Source organism: Rhinolophus sinicus, chromosome 1, assembly GCF_057876585.1.
Source record: "Rhinolophus sinicus isolate RSI-liver-muscle chromosome 1, RSI-T2T, whole genome shotgun sequence".
NCBI lineage: Eukaryota > Metazoa > Chordata > Mammalia > Chiroptera > Rhinolophidae > Rhinolophus > Rhinolophus sinicus.
The window spans coordinates 75,917,154-75,934,796 of NC_142501.1; the positions used below are offsets into that span (position 1 = coordinate 75,917,154).

The 17,643-nt window shown below is 36.0% G+C and overlaps 1 protein-coding gene across 2 annotated transcripts in view; it reads left to right on the forward strand.

Annotated features, from left to right (window-relative positions):
• The first annotated feature begins 1,350 nt into the window (after positions 1–1,350).
• Positions 1,351–17,643, forward strand: part of OTOGL (otogelin like) — a 142,577-nt gene continuing 126,284 nt past the window's right edge. The window contains exons 1-6 of one of the 2 annotated variants that reach the window (XM_019751251.3): positions 1,351–1,625; positions 2,685–2,724; positions 3,705–3,753; positions 8,538–8,604; positions 10,251–10,349; positions 11,802–11,956. In XM_019751251.3, coding sequence (XP_019606810.3) covers positions 1,547–1,625; positions 2,685–2,724; positions 3,705–3,753; positions 8,538–8,604; positions 10,251–10,349; positions 11,802–11,956 — 489 coding nt within the window. In that variant the 5' untranslated portion in view covers positions 1,351–1,546. Of the gene's footprint in view, positions 1,626–2,684; positions 2,725–3,704; positions 3,754–8,174; positions 8,420–8,537; positions 8,605–10,250; positions 10,350–11,801; positions 11,957–17,643 lie in introns of those variants that run through there. The other variant, XM_074325364.2, reaches the window with a different exon arrangement.

Sequence of the window (17,643 nt, forward strand, 5' to 3'; positions counted from 1 at the left end):
ATGGTGATGGAAGGAGAACTGACTCTGGGTGATGAACACACAATGGGATTTATAGATGATGTAATACAGAATTGTACACCTGAAATCTATGTAATTTTACTAACAATTGTCACCCCAATAAATTTAATAAAAAAAAATTTAAAATGAGTGTACATGTATAAGCATGAATGTGTGTGAGTGTGCATGTGTACTTCTGTATACGTGTGTATATATGTGATAGGCACATAGCTACTTACAATTTTAGTAACATTTGTGTTTGTCTTCATGCTTAAAACATGAATTTATAGGCAAATATTTTCTCTTGGCTCATGGAATTAGCGATCATGTAGGCAATGGAACGTGATTAAAATCATATAGAACAAGAAAAAATGATCACTGAATTTGGGACATAGACAAGGAACTGTTTATACAATTGACATTGGGCATGAGATAATTAGAATGTCAAGGATACGTCACAGAAAAAACTGGGAAGTCACTGCAGAAGAGGTGTCTGAGTGTTAGATGTTAAGAGCTGGTGTGCTTTTTTGTCTCCTAAGGTAATTTCTGTGTAGTTAGACATTCGTTAATTCTGTGCCCCAATTTATTAAATGAGTTTGTTAATAGTGCAGGTAACTCATGGGATTTGCTATAAGAAATATGCATCCATTATATGAGCATGTTTTCACTGATTTATGGGGCTTAGATCCTCTCTATGGAATATGCAAGCTCTTCTCTGAAGCCAGTCTAGGTAGTCAGTTGCTTCCAAAGAAGCATGTTCTTACTGCTGGAATATGAAGTCCTTCTTTGTTTTCTAATGGAGTATTTGTCATAGAGGATGGAAAAATGAGGTATGAAGGGAAGGTTTACAGGGCTAGGTGAGTTACTTTATTTTCTTTTTAAAATCAAATATTACAATATCATCTTTATGTGTTATTTTCTACTTTTGCTGCAGAATGTTTAACAGAAATATCTGTGGGCATGTGAATATAGCAACTTAAATTACACTATAATGGGACTAGAGTTGAAAATATATGCACATAATTTAATTTACTTTTCATTCTTAAAGCAAAATTTATGAGAACATCTAGACATTCTAGGAAATATTGATAGGATTTTACTTCAGGCTTTTCAAAGGACAGTAATTATTTTTTGCACAAAACGTAGAGAATAGATGAACAATCAGGAATAATGATGACCTCTTACGACATCAGTAGATAACAGTTTTTTTTGTTTTTTATTTTGATGCTGCTTTAGAAGTTATAACAGGCTAATATAGGCTGAAAAGGCATATGATGTGCAGGAGCAGGTTAGGGTGTAACTAATACGGGCTCAGGTAAGAAGCTGCCATGCATTACTAATGAGAGACTCAGCCAAAGGGTTGCTTGCAAGTTCTAAAGCTTCAGATGCTGTATGTAGTTAGAAAGACGGGAATCCCTTTATGAGTTACTTTATTACAAAGTTATATTTATAAGAATTTGAGTACTCTACAGATACGCATCCTTCTAAGATGCCATCATAGTAAAAACCAACAATTTGGTTACATTTCAGGGAGAAAGTCTACACTGAAATGAACATTGTGAGAAAACTCAATTTAATGATACCTTGGAGTATATTCTTGCTTCATATACTGCTGTTTTCGTTACAAGGTAAGAACTCATGTACAATTTTCACCTTATTTTATTGTATTTCAGTTTCTCTTGTAACTGATAGGAATAGTTTCCTCTTACACTGTAAAGAACTTTGATGTCATTAGAATAAACATATATACTAAATGACAGCCAGATCATCTTTTTAAAAATTCTTAATAATGTAGATAATTTGGGACTCTTAGTTCTTGTTTTCAGTCTTTTCTTTAAATGTTAAAATCATACATTTATTATGATATGCAATTGTGCTGAAAGAAGCTCTGATCCTAACTCTCTTCTGAAAGATGATTTAAAATAGTTGTTGGTGTAATTTAAACATATGGAAAATTTTATAATAAATAAAGAGATATTGAGTTTTTCAACTTTCTTCATGCCAGTAACCCAAAGAACAGTAAAAAGATGTCTTAAGAAGGACTTTAACGTTTGGTGCTAAGAATTGATTTTCAATTATTTTAGTAGCCATTTTATTTATAAATTAATTTTTATAACATATTTTTATGGGGAAAGCATTGATTTACATTAGCTTGTTAGTTTCTCATCCCTGAAAAGGACTGTATATTTTGGAGCTTGCAGGGGAAAGAGAGAGAAATTACTGAAGTATAAAAGACTAGAGAGGTCACAGGTGCTATCTTTTAATCCTACTAGTGACTGAAATTCCAAGGAGAAAATGTCATAGAAAGTTGAGAGCTGGAGTGGACTTTGGAGGTGACCACCATTATTTTGTGATGTGTATGGTAGCTTGCTTAAGCTTAGCATTTACTAAGGGTAAGACCAAGAGGGCCACTTGGATCTCTGATTCCAAGTTGGGTGCTTGTTCTACTGTATCCTGTCTCTGTGTAAATCTAGGTACACTGTTCCTTCTTTCTGGGTTACCACTCACTCTGATGTCTCACAGGGAATTTGCTGGTCAAAATCCTTTAGGAGACGCAAAATAACTAACAGGAAAACTCAGTCCAAGTTTTTGAATTTAGGTTAAAGTGATCTGTTTAATAATCAGAATATGTGACCAAGATGTTTGTATATATATTTTTTATTCTTACATATATTCATCTCTGGCAGGATATATTTGTGCATCATCCATCTTGACAGAAACATCCAAGTGAGTATTTCTTGTCCTTTATGTCCTCTAACACACAAAGTTAATAAGAATTGCAGCAGATAACTATATGTGTTTATAAAACAATAAATGAAATATTTTACAAAATTAGGGCATAATATGTAGTTCTTCAGAATATTTCCATAAATTAAAATTATCAGCCATTCAGGTCATATTTATGGAGCAACAATATTTCCTTTTACTATAATTTTACAGGGAGTTCTGGTGGTGTCCAAAGACTGTATATGCTGAGGGGAAATTACTTGCACTTTGAAGATTTATAAAGAAGTTATACTCAATAATTTCCCCTTTTATATTGTTATTATCGAAGTACATTGCACTTTACAATTACAAGTACATTGCTGATTACAAATGTACTGCATCTTAACATAGAGTAAAGCATTTTTTAAAGATAAAAAGAATAAAATTGTTCTAGCAGTAAATAATGAAAATCATTTTTTGGACTAAACTGATCTGCTTAGTGAAAAACAGAATTCTATTCAATTGATCCTGAAAAATCACAGTATGATGTATTTATTCACATTAATGCTGATCTCCCCTTTATAACATGGAAAAGGAGTGAATTAAATATTATGCTTGAAAAAAATAAATGTGCTCTTGGCGAATACTTATCTCAGCAGTTTTACGAAGTCATGTGGAGAAAAACATCATGAGTATCGGCACTACAATATTACACTATTTTGTTTATTTCTCTATCTTGAAGTTCCTTCCTAAAATTCAGTTTACATCAGAGACTGGAGAGATTTGGGGACACTCTTGAATTTTGTAAAATGAGAAAGCTCCACCACCCAAATCTAACCCCTCCAAAAGGGGGAGGGGGACTTTTAAAATGTTAAACCAAGAAAGACCTCTTTGATAAAGTGATGGAAATCAGGAGGAAAACACCAGCTCTCTCTTGGGAAAGGCTTGTTCAGGTTGCCTTGGGCCCTTTGACTATACAAGTTCTTTTTGTTTTCTTCCAGAAACGGGTTTAATGAAAATCGACAGAAAAGAGCTCTTTTAGCAGCACAGGTAGGTTATGCCTCAGATGGAGAGAGATGGAGAGAAATAATCCATTCTGTTTCGGGACTCTGCTGTCACTTCAACAATGAGACCTTTGTGGAGGGGAATGAAATGCTAAAAACAAGACAGGAAGGAGGAGGAAGAGGCCAAGTAACTTCTCTACGTCTTTTCTGCGACCCTCAAATTCATGCTCAGTTCACATTTATTTGTTTATAGTCAAATGCTTTTTTTGCTATTCACCTCAGTTTCCTACCGATAGGCTCACAACATTGGTGGAAGATTTAATCTCATCTACTTGCCAGAAAATTTCAGTGGGTTTAAAAATTAAGCACAATATTAGTTAGGACAATGACAATAGAACAAATACAACCACACAGGACAGAGAAAGGTGTAAATGATCTGAGTTAAATACTGCAAAAGGGCATCAGAGATTCCCTGGTGTCCTGACAAACAGCTTTCATATTGTCTGATAAATCTAAATTACAGGCACTTCTGGAGAGGCAACCTCTTTTTTTTTTGGAGGGATGGGATAGCACTGAACTTGAGGAGGATTTTTTGCTGCCTGGGTCCCTTTATATAAAGGATATTGGATAACATAATTGCAAGATCTTCAAACTATGGTTGGAATGTTCAAATGGATGGGTTTTAAAGAGCATTTCTCTGTAAAAGATAGATGGCAAAATAGAGAATCCTAACTTAAAGGCTTTTTCTTTTTTTTTTTTGGAAAGTAATATGATTTGAGTATTTACATAGCAAATAGCTTATATAGTCAAGGAGGCCTTTGTCAAATGCTGAAATGTAATCAATTTCTGCTAGCATTTTTTGGTAAATACCTGAATTTTTATGTTTTTTGGTGTTAATTATAGAGAATTGAAGACAGATTTAATACGCTGTTGTGACAATTTAGAAGACAGAACTAAGAGCAGAGATCAATTTTGAACTAGAATGGGTAAAGGATTATCTATGGAATGGAAATTCTTTTAAAAAGAGTTTTGTGTATTTAAGTGCATACATATCATGTGAATTGGTTAAAATGATTTTTTTTCTGAGAAATTTTAAGTACATTTGCCAGTAGACCATATTAACCGCAAAAAGACATCAGCATGACTTAGTTGAAAATCCGATTTTGAGAAAAAACTGTGTTCTGGTGAACCCAGTAGATTGAAGAACCTGTGAGATATACCCTAATGTTGTCACATGAAGTGACCTATTGATGGAGTTATTGTCCATTACTATTGTCCATTTAGATATCTTTAGAATTTGTATAATTTACTCCAAAGCAGTTACATTACTACCTCCCGTTTGTTAATAAGAGAGGAATGCACTTACCTTGTCTTGATTTTCCTTTTAGAGAAACTGAAGAGCAGGACACTTTCTTCAGTCTTTTATTTCCTGTAGCTAGAGAATATGCATCAAAATTATTTAATATTTGAAGACATTTTAAAAGAAGAAATGTTAAAGAAGGGCAATGAGGTCAGAATCATTGTTTAGGATTGAAATTTCATGTTATAAGGCCATGCTTGTTCACAGATTCACTCCCCTGCTCTAGGAAGACAGAACCCTGATGGATAGATATCTGTGTAAGTAAGGATTCAGAAATATGTGAGCAATGAGATGAACAATGAGCAAAGAAAGGGTAGACACAGATTTCTCTCAATGGTGTATTTGTTCACTGCAGTGATTTCTCATCTAAAGACTGTATTTCTCTGTGCTTCTCACCCTCCTGTGGAGATGTAATCAGCAAGGAGGAAGAATGGGCTGTTCTTTTTTATCACTATGTGAATATATGTACCCACTGCTTGGAATCTATTTGCATTTGCATTACACTTCAAAATTCTTCTCCTGAAAGCAGGGGCTGAGACATAGACTTAGATACAGGTAATTTACTTGGGTTGTGCAGGGAGGGAGAGAAAAAAGTGAGACTAGAAAGGGAGAAAATCCAATATAGCTGAGTTAATGAGGGACTTCCTCCTTTAGACATCTTGGGCTTAGTCTTGTTGGGGTCCCTCTGAGGAGCTGTCTAAAATGTGTTGGAGAATTGTTTCTCCAAGGGATGGGGAATACTGGGGTGCTCATCTACCAACTTCTGTCTCTCCTTGGTTGAGGATAGCCTTAAATCCCCTGAAAGGCACTTTCTGTGTTCTGTCCTGCTTGGATTCTGTCCTCAGGCAGAGAAAGAAAGTAACCAGTGTTTGAAGTTGGAGGGTCTCAATGTGCACAGAAATCCAGATGCAGGTGAAGTCAGAGGTGATCTGAGAGGATGTGGGGAGGGGTAGCAACAGAACTTTTTTTTTTTCTTTTCCAATCTTTTTTTTTTAGTCATGGTTCTAAACAGCCTGGGGAGGCAGATCACACACATCTGAATAATGTCTATTTTCAGTTTAGTTGGTTTTTGATGACATTCAGGGATCATGCTAGAAATATAAACATGAATAGCAGTGCTCGTTACGTAGAAACTCAATGTCTAATGGAGGTAGACCTGTAAAGAAGTCATTTCTGTGTAACTTGTTCATTGAACAGAAGACACCATCAAATTTTGCCATTATTTATGTGACACAAAAATTAAAAATACAATTTTAAATGTAAGTGCCATTCTGAACTCAGATCTGCTAAAAAAATTATAAACTATGTGTCATGTCTTAGCATTGGTGAAATGTTGTAGCATGCTGCATGGAATTCTGTGATAGGATGCTGTGGTAACCAGGAGACTGGGATGCTAGGCAGTCATACCTAGTTATGCTGGGTAGTGAGAGGATATGGAGCAAAAGACAAGTTACATATTCTTGCCTTAGTTTAGTATTATCCATTGTATTCAGTTTTTGCCTAAGAACAAAAATAGGTAACATGTTTATAACCCTTATTATGTGCATTGGCACTATTCTTGGTGCTTTATTTATCCCATCTCATTTAATCCTCACAGTGCTGTGAGGCCATTACTGTTATTTCATTTTATAGATTGGAAAACTGAGGCTGAGCGGGTTAAATGATTGGTTCAAGGTTATAAGCTGGTATGAGGTAGAGTTGGTCACTGTACACTTTTAGCGAGCATCAGAGATGATTCATTGGAGCCAAAGTAAGAAGATTTTGGTGCCCAGTAATATTGGTGGTTGTGTTAGAGTTAGGCCAGTAGAAATAATATGGCTGAAGAGAGAATAAAACTTGTTGTCTTGGAGGAATCAAGGTCACAGACTATGGTGAGTCTGACTTAGTTTGAAGAGAGAGGAAAGAGCAAAAAGGGGAGATGAAACAGTGAGGATAAAACCCAGGAGGAATGAAAGCAGGAAATAATGAACTTGGAACCATGGAGTTTAGAAAGGAGTCTTGAATTGGTGAGTGTGGGAGTTCTTTTATCTGGCATGGGGCAGGTTTGACTGTTAAAAGAAAAAGTACTGTGTTAGAAAATGCCAAAATAAAACTTTGCACGTAGCAAGGAGACCAGAATATGTAGAGAAAGGACTCTGTACTTGAGATCACATTCCTTATCCGCCTTTCTTTTTATCCTTCCCCCTTCCCAATTTTTCTAACATCCTCTGGTACTCTATTTGACAATTATGTAGCACATACTGGGTGAATGCAAAAATGCTATTGGAAAGGACATTGCCCTAGACCATAAACATAATTAGCATTGAGTTGGAATAAAAATCTGTAATTGATTAGTTTTAGTAATCCACAATTATTTGCTACTAATCTATACAGTGTTTCCCTGAATATAAGACCTAGCTGGACAATCAGCTCTAATGTGTCTTTTAGAGCAAAACTTAATATAAGACCTGGTCTTGTTTTACTATAATATAAGACCCAGTCTTATATACTATACTATACTATACTATACTATACTATACTATACTATACTATACTATACTGTAATACAATATAATGTAATACTGGGTCTTATATTAATTTTTGCCCCAAAAGACACATTAGAGCTGATTGGTCGGCTAGGTCTTATTTTTGGGGAAACAGGGCATTGACCTTTAAAGATCTTAAGGTTTTATCTGGGTTGCTTAGATTGATATAAATCTCTTTCTTGCTAATTTTCTCTGTGTGAGGCACTATGCTGGAATCTTTACATATGTTGTTTTATTTATTGTTATAACTATACAATGAAGTATCAGGTACCATTGTTCCCATTTTGCAGATAAGTTAAAGGATGTGCTAAGAGTTTAAGAAACTTGCCTGAGAGTAAGTAATGCCAGAATCAGGACTCTAGTCCAGGTCTGTCTGATTTTCTAACTCATGCTTGTAACTACTACCCTAAAGTGCCTTGTGGTCTATAAAAATATATTTAAATATTCTATGAATGTTAAGTGTCAGCTCTTTGGGGAGTGAGGGTGACACTCACACTGCAGCAGCAGAAGCTTCTGTGGATGATGTCTTCACAGATGGGTCTGCAGGCAGTGGGGACATCATCATTGGTTCATTGGCCCCATTAGTTTTCACCAGACCCATCCACGCTTGGAGTATCAGAGAACTGCTATTTCTGCAGGCAGAGCAGTCAGTTAATGCAAAAATTAGACTCCAGCCAGGCTCTTTTCCAAGGAGGATAGGGAAGCAGAAGAACTGAGGTCAGAGAGGATAAAGAACTTGTCAAAGTCATAGATGAGGCAAACCCACAACCCCTGAGGAGGTATTTCTGCCTCATCAAGTTTGCCTCTCTAATCAAAGGAAATAGAAAGTCAGTATGTTATAATTTCTGTATTTGTTGTTATTTTTCAGATTTTCTAATTTGCTTGTTTGTTTGGCTTGAATTAAATAATCCACCTCATTTGAATTCTTATTTCTTTCTTTCAAAGTTTGAAGCAACTTCTCCACGATATTTCTTCCATGAAGCTATTAATTGGGGTGAGAGCAAGATAAAAGGTCAGTGCTACATCTATGTGTTTGTATTTGTTTTCTCAAAAGGGGATATATTGAATTAAGTCTTTATTACTTCCGTATAATGGATGAAGGGAACTGAGCCAGGGTGGTAATAATACTTAGTAATACTTTAGGTTCACTTCACATAGAAATTGTAATTATTTTTGGAAATAAACAGGGTTAAATACTTAGAGAAAGCTGATAACTACATGACCAGGAGAGATATCACTGGTATCAGAAACTTTATTTTCTACAGCAATTACTTGCTCCCTGATCCCTTGACATCTTATTTTTGTTTATCAATTTCCCATTTCCATTAAGCAGAATGCTGACCGTAGTTTGAAATTTGAGTTTTTCATTGTAAATAACAAGGATTTCTGACTATTTTTGGCTTGGTGTTTGTTTTCAGGAGAATAAGGAGAGCTATAAATGTTTGAAGGAGATACATTTGTTTAAATATTTAGGCATTTATTCATTGGAAAAATGCAAAATTGTGATATAAGATAAAATTTAAAGACAGTTTTGTGCCTTAGGGAAGAAAGACTGCATTTAAGTTTATGGAAAACATTCTTGTTTTTACCTGTATTTATGATCAAAGTTGAAACAGCTCATTTTTCTTCAGCTAAGATATCCCACTTAGAGAGTTGTCCATTTTTAAAGGTAAAGAGAACATTTAGATCAATTGGTCTTAAGGTGGAAGGATAATAGGATTTCCTAATTCTTGCCTTTGGCAGAACTATGGTTAAATTACTGCAGTTAAGATAAGTGCCTTCATGACCTTAACATATTCCAGGAGGTCCAATCTTTAGTAATATCTTATATTGACTCAAAGATACCCTCTAGTTCTCTTGATGTGTTACTTAAGTCCTCCTTGCTTGAGTTTTGCCAGTTGCCTCTTGTCCTCTCCTTATTAGAAGAAAAATTTTCACTGTGATTCATCTGTGTTTTTAAAACTCACGCAGGAGCTCATAGTTTCTTGCTTCCTCTTTTCAACATAACCCTTAGGGGCGATTTTTCCTTCCATGAAAGAAAGAATATTTTTGGTGACGACCAGCAGTGACTTCGGCTTCTGTCCCAGTAGAATTAAATACAAGTCAGAAAAAAATGCATCATTTGTAATTGAGCCCGAGGATTAATGCACAAACTTCAAATGAAATGCTTAATCATTCTCTTACAAAATGGGAGTTTCCTTTTGAGTTTTATACTCTGCCTGATCCCTCTAGCTAATGATGGATGCTATTCTTCAATAGAGCACTTGCTCCTGGGGAAGAAACCCCTCGGACAAGCATCCTGTGCCAAACTCCATCAGCGCCATCATCTGCAGCTTGTATAGTTCTGGTTCTCATCATCTGGGACAGGGATTCCTTACATGGGAACTTGACCTTTCAATTGCTTGAAGGAGGCTAACCTTTGCTCTCAGAGTAGTTTGAGATGTGAAAGCCTGTCTTTCTTGTTTCACAGCACACATAATGAAATGAGCTAGATAAAGACTTGATGGGCTTAATTCTTTAGCTCATCAGGGCAAGAGACCCAGGGTTCTGTTTGAATTAATAGTAGTAACAGTTAGTCCAAGCTAAATCTTGACATATTATGTTTATTAAGAACTGATGCACGCCAGGAGATAACACTTTTTTTTTTTTGCTCCTCAGGTTCTTGTCCTCATGAATGCCTTAACGGAGCTTTCTGTTCCAAGACTGGTACATGTGACTGTCAAATATTTCAGGCACTTGGGACAAGGTGCCAGATTGGTAAGTTTCAGGAATACTTACGAGAGAATTACAAGATGCTGAAGAAAACATAAGGGCATAATTTGCTGTATACTGTTCATCCAGGGAGTTGGAACAATCGTATTGTATATTAACTTGAGTGCTCACAATTCATTCCCAGTAATTCAGAAACAATGTAAAAGAAAATAGATATGCCCACTTTCCTTTTTCACTTACCTCTACTATTTCCTCAAGCATTTTCTTCCACTGTAGGTGGTACTACTCCATTAAAACCAGGATCTCATTCATCTCTCTTTTGCTTGATAAATGAGATTTATTATTTGGAGCCACACATTCTTTTTGACTTTGAATTAATTGGACAGTCTGTAAATAAAATAGAAATAGTATTGGCAACTCTTCAAAGCAGAGGGTTCTTAAAAAATGTTTTTACCCACAGTGTCTAGGTTAGGATCCTATGTCAATAATTATCAATAAATATTCATTTGCGTGATGAGTATTTATTGAGCATCTGCTAGATCCCAGGCTAGGCACTGGGGATATGATAGTGAATAATATAGACATGTTCCAATTCTCCTGGAGATTACAATCTAGAGGAGGGGACTAACACAACAGAGAAGACTGTGTGAACAATAAATCACTGTGTTTTTTTCCTAAAAGGGCCAAAGTTGTCCAAGACTAAATTTAAGTAAAAATTATGCTCCCTAATATTTAGTGGGTATTAAAATATTTTACAAATATTGAGTGCTCAATAAATGTCATTGATATTCACATTATTCTAAAGGGAAGAATCTAAGAAATCAAAATAGAACAGAGGGCTATCCACAAAGGTAAGAAGAGACGTGGCATGAAGAGACGAAGGCATGAAGAAAATAAGAGATGCAGTTATATGATTTAAGACAAACATTGCCTAAAATTTGGCCAGTTTGAGGTTTTAAATTCCAGCATAGCTTGGATGACTAATGGTCCCCATCTTTATAAATATAAACATTGTTTTTTGGCTGGTCAGTGGTTATTTTTCCCTGGGTTCTATTACAATATTGTTGTAAAAATTATGGAGACTAGAACACTCATGCTGCTTAGGCTAATTTTAGGACATTCAGTGGTAACATTTTCTTTCCTGAGCCATTATATTGCTTTATCATTATCATCTTTTACTGTATCATTCTTCCTACTTTTCCTTTCTTCCAGAGTCTTCTTTGGAAATGAAAATTACAGAAATTTCTTTTTTTCCCCAGAAATTTCTAACATAAATCCTTTCTTCAGAACAACTTGGAGACCATGTTTTTCTTCAGGAGAGTTTAATAGTTTTGAGAAAAACTAGTAATTTTATGTTAGTTATTTCTTCCTATGATATTGACCACCAAGAAGAAAATATTTATTTTAATGAAATAGAATTACTTACCATGACCGAACCTTGTCAGAAACAGGTGTAATTTATTTTATTCTACTAAGTATCATCCTATTTCTTTTCAGTGCCAAACATGGGCAATGGCAGAGATGGGATTTGCAAAACCTGGGGACAGTACCACTTTGAAACTTTTGATGGCATCTACTATTATTTCCCAGGAAACTGTTCTTACATATTTGCAAAGGACTGTGGTAATTTGGAGCCTCAGTACACTGTATGGGTAAGTGTTCCTAGGGCATAATTAACTTAAAAAATTATTTCTGGTGATGTCTGCATCTTTAAACTATTGGACAAATGATAGAAAATATGTAATAATCATAGCACAAATACCTAGGGCTCTGACTGGGGAAGGAGAGTGGTTGGTTCTTAACGGAATGGATAAAATTTGCAGCTATATTAAGTATAGTTCTATTGAGATGGGACCTAAGACTGGGAGAAGGCGGGTTTGAATCCATGTGGGAGAGACTTATAGGCAATGCAGAAATGTCTACATGTCAGAATATCAACTCCAGTTGATGTCTCTATTCTTCAGGTTTTATTTGATCATTTTGAAGAGGAGGTGGGTCCAGGCACCTACCATATTACTCATATATGGTTCCTTTTTGGCACTTCCACTGTGATGCAACCTGGCTCAATTTTTAAAAAGGGCACCTCTCAGAATGAACCTGAGGTTGGCATATATAAAATGGAGAACATGAATTACAGAAGCACGGACTAGAGGATATGGATATGGCAGCTAATTGCTACCACATGATTGAGCTCAGAAAGTTTGTTTTAGTTTCAGAGTTCTTGTTTCAAAAGAGTTCTTAGGAGATATCTCAAAATATAAACTGCAGAGTGGCTGTAGGTGAAGTGAGGAAGTCAAGCCCCTCTTTCCCTGCCCATTGGCTTCACCTGGATTTCCAGGAAACTTAAATCACACCCAGGAGATTGCTTTGCTGTCCTGTTCAAAAGCCAAACTCTCCACAGCTATGATTTGTTGGAATCTCTGTTTTCTTTTTCCTTTCTAACTCACATTGGAGTGGTCTAAATTTCTTTCCTCTCCTAGGTGAGGCCCATATTTCAAAGTGGGCACATATTAAAAAGCTTTCCAAGAACAACAAATCTTTATGACCCAGGAAGGAAATGAAGTCTACTGAAAGTTAAATTATGGGGCAAAAAAGCAAAAAATTAGAGGTCTCTTTAGACAGGAGAGTTAGTGAAATACACCGTCGGTACTTACAGGGCTCCTGTTCCCAGTCCCCTGTTGTTCTTTCCTCCGGCACTCTCTGGCTGGGTTTGTCATTCCTGACTCCTTCATTGAAATGTTCTTGTCCAGTGTCTCATCCTTTTTGAGGACTAAGGTGTCAACTTGATAATCTATCCTTTGATAATAACACACAATGCTGAACTGTGCTTCCAGAGTTAATAGATGTTGTTTCTACTTGGCCCTCTTTTGGTTGGTTGAATTTGCATCCAAACCAACAAATCCATTTATTTTAAATATCATCCTCTCCCTGGTTATAGAAGTAGTTCACTTCATTTGTGAAAAATTAGAAAACTTTAGAGAAGTCTAAAAATAATACTAGCATGACCAGTCAAGAGTGACTATTCCTAATGGCTACGTATATTTCTCTCTGGATTTTATACACAATTATAATATTAAAATCATACTATGTATAATTTTCTGTCCTATATTTTCACCTAATATTATATCAAGTACTTTCTTCCATGTCAAATATCCTTGACACACACAAACTGCATTAGCTGTATTTGTTCCAACTTATGGAATACTCAAATTATTTAACTATGCCGTGTTTTAGAAATTTAGGTTTAAAAAATATTTTTAAATTACGGTTGACATACAATATTATATTAGTTTCAGGTGTGCAACACAGTAGTTAGACATTTTGACTAAGTGATCACCCCAATAAATCCAGTATACATTTGACACTATATGTAGTTATTACAAGACTACTGACTCTATTCCCATGCTATACACTACTTCCCCATAACTATTTTGTAACTACCACTTTGTACCTTTTAATCCCCTCCCCCTTAACCCATCCCACCTTCTGAATCCAGCAACCATCAAAATGCTTTCTGTATTTATGAGCTTGTTTCTGTTTTGTTTATTTGTTTATCCTGTTCTCTAGAGTCCACATACAAGTGAACTCATACAACATTTGTCTTTCTCTTGTCTGACTTCCTCTGCTCAGCACAATATGCTTTCCCTTTACTTTCAGTCTGTGTCTTTTGATCTGAAGTGAGTCTCTTGTGGGCAGAATTTTATGGTCTTGTTTACTTACCCATTCTTAACCACCATATGTTTTGATTGGAGTATTAAATCCATTTACATTTAAAGTAATTGTTGATAGATATGTAGCTATTGCCATTTTATAATTCATAATTTTGATCTTTTTTTTTCTTCCTGTCTTAAAGGAGTCCCTCTAACATTCTTTGTGGTACTGGTTTAGTGGTGATGAACTCCTTTAGCTTTTTCTTGTCTAGGAAGCTCTATCTGTCCGATTTTATATGATAGTGTTATTGGGTAGAGTACCATTCGTTGTAGATCCTAACTTTTAATCACTTTGAATATTTCCTGCCAATCCCTTCTGGCCTGCAAACTTTCTGTTGAGAAATCAGCTTACAGTCTCATGGGAGCTCCCTTGTAGGTAACTTACTGCTTTTCTCTTGCTGCTTTTAAGATTCTCTCCTTGTTTTTAACCTTTGCCGTTTTAATTATAATGCGTCTTGGTGTGGGTTTGTCTGTTTGGGACTCTGCACTTCCTGGGCCTGTACGTCTATTTCCTTCACCAGGTTAAGAAAGTTTTCAGTAATTTTTTCTTCAAATAGGTTTTCAATTGTTTGCTCTCTCTTTTATCCTTCTGGTATCTCTATAATGTGAATGTTATTATACTTGATGTTGTCCCAGAGGGACCTCAGTTTTTTGGATTATTGTTTCTTTTTGCTGTTCTGATTGGATATTTTCTGCTACCTTATCTTACAAATCTCTCATTTGATTCTCTGCTTCATCTAATCTACTGTTGATTCCCTCTAATGTATTCTTCATTTCTATTATTGCACTCTTCATTTCTGACTGGTTCTTTTTTATGTTTTCTATCTCCATTTTTGTGTTTTCCAGCTCTTTGTTGAAGTTCTCATTGAGATCACCGAACATCCTATAACCAGTGTTTTGAACTCTGTCTAGTAGATTGCTTGTCTCCATTTTATTTAGCTCTTTTTCTGTTCTTTCATTTGGGACATGTTTATTTGTTTCCCCTTACTAGCAGCCTCCTGTGTTTGTTTTTATGTATTAGGTAGAGCTGCTATGGTTCCTAGTCTTAGAGTGGTTTCATGTAGTAGGTGTCCTTTGGGGCCCAGTGACACAGTCTCCCTGGTCACTTGAGCCTGGTGCTCCAGGTATGTTCCTTGTGTGGGTTGTGTTTGTCCTTGTTCTGTAGTTGAGCCATGGTTGCTATTTACACATCAATGGGAGGGATTGACCCTCAGGTTGACTGGTTGTGAGGACTGGCTTTGACTATAGTGGAGAAGCTGTTGTTCAGGGACTGACCCTATGGATCAGGATTTGCTTTAGCAGGGCTCTGGTGCCTGCCCAGTCTGCCCTTCAGGTGTGTCTTTTGTGGAAGTGGTTGGGTGATGCTCTGGTGTTGTCTGAAGCTGGCCACCAGGAGTGTTTGTTCTGGGGCCTCTTGGGAGGGAATCTGTTGCAGGCCAAGGTCAGCCACTGCCTGTGCCCTGCCCAGAGCCTCTTGGTATGAACTACAAAGTGATCTGCAGATGGTTGCCAGTTGTGCTGAATGTTCAGGTGCCTGTGAGAGGCTAAGCGGCCACTGTGCCTGCTTTGGGGCTATTCAGCATATGAGGCCAGATTCTGCTTTTTGGGGGTTTATGAACATTTTAGTTCATAGCATGAGCCAAGACAGACTGTTTGTATGGAAAAGCCACTGGAAGTGGCTCGGGGGGACCTCAAGTTGGGGAGGAGGGGCAGGGTTTCAGGGAATTACCAGGGCAGAGCAAACAGTGTTAGTCAGGCTGATGGAGACTCAGATCTGGCAGCCACCTGTACATGTAGGCTGGATAGAGGGAGGACTCAGTAAAGAAACAATGGCTTCTGCCAGCACTTTTGTCTTGGAGAAAGCTGCCCCTCTAGACCTTGCCTTGAAGCCAGACAATTTAGTTCCTCCCTATGTGTTCCTGGCACCTTTCAAGCTGCTGCCCCAGTGCTGGAGCTCAGAGTGAGTGAGTCCATCAATGAGTAAGTGTGAATAGGCCCTTTAAGAGGAGTGCCTGGGTGAGTCTCAATGATATTTGTTCTGTAGTTGATGTGGTCGTGAGAGGAGACAAGCACATATTTACCTGCTCTGCCATCTTGACCTTTAAAAGATATATTGATAAACATCTTTATGCTTATATTTTGAATACCCCTGATTCTTTTCTTTTTTCTTTAAGCTCAGCTTTATTTTTATGAAAGTAATGCATGTACATAGTTTAAAAATTTCATTAAGGCAGATTGTATTTCCCTGAAAATAAGACGAGGTCTTATATTAATTTTCGCTCCAAAAGACACATTAGGGCTTATATTCGGGGGATGTCATCCTGAAAAATCATGCTAAAGCTTATTTTCTGGTTAGGTCTTATTTTTGGGGAATCATGGTAGAAAGAAAAAGCAATAGCCCATGCCTTCCTTTACAGCCCCAGATGAAGTCTGGCTCCCCCAAAATAATTATTTCACCTTTTTCACCTGTTTCTTCTGGCTTTTATTTTGCATGTCATTTATTTTTAAAAGTTAGGTCTTAATCTTTCACTTCCGACTATGGAAAATTAGGAAACATTTCATCCATCTTCCTTGAGAATTTCGTTCTTTTGTCTCCTGTATTGGTTTCTCTGTTTCCTGGATCCCATGAAGTATCTAATGATTCTTGAACTTTACTCAAACTTGAGAGATAGTCCCTAAAAAGCTTATTGGATTCTTCAAACATGTGAACAGTGATTATGTGTAGTGGTGATTGAGCAGAGACCTGTTTCCTCTTCCTTGTTTACTCACTTGTTTTAAATCACTATATTTTCAAGTTGCTTTCTGGAAATAAAAGATACTTTCCTGCCTGGAAAGTATGAATGAAAGTGAAAATTTTGAAACCTTGCTTATAATTTAGGAATCACTTTCATAATTTTGCAGTTCAATCTATTCTTATTTTTGATCATTTTGTTTGTGGCTTTCCCCAACCCCTTCAGAAATTTTTAGGTAGTGTCTTTATCATGATTATGTAAGTTGTGTGTATATATATATATACATATATATATATATATATATATATATATATATATATATATATATATATATATAAATTTTTTTTTTTTTTTTTTTTTTTTCATTTATTGTGCTTGGCACTTGATGGGCCCTTTCAAACTTTATTAAGTTCTTCAGTTTTGGAAATAAAAATTTCCTCTTTTCTTTTTTCAGGATATCTTTTCTTCCTCTTTTTCAGAAACTCTGTTTTTTAGATATTGGATCTCCTGAACTGAGTGATTGATTCTTTAATTTCCTCACTGATTATTCCTTACTGTCCATCTTCTCACATTTTGGTCTACATTTTGGGAGATTTATATCTAACTCTTAGATATTTATCTTCCAGCCATTGTATTTCAGTTATATGGTTCTCCTATGATATTGTTAATATCCAGTTATTTATTTTTATTCTTTAAATTTCATTTTTAACATAATTTTATTCTTGTTTCATGAATGACATATACTCACTTTTCTCTCTGAAGATATTAATTACGGATTTTTGGAAGTTTATTTTTCTGAATTGGTTTTGATTCTTTTGATCTCTCTTTTGTTTGTTTGTCTGTCTTTCATGTTGCAGGCTTTTATCAAATGATCCATGAATGTTTATTCACATTTGA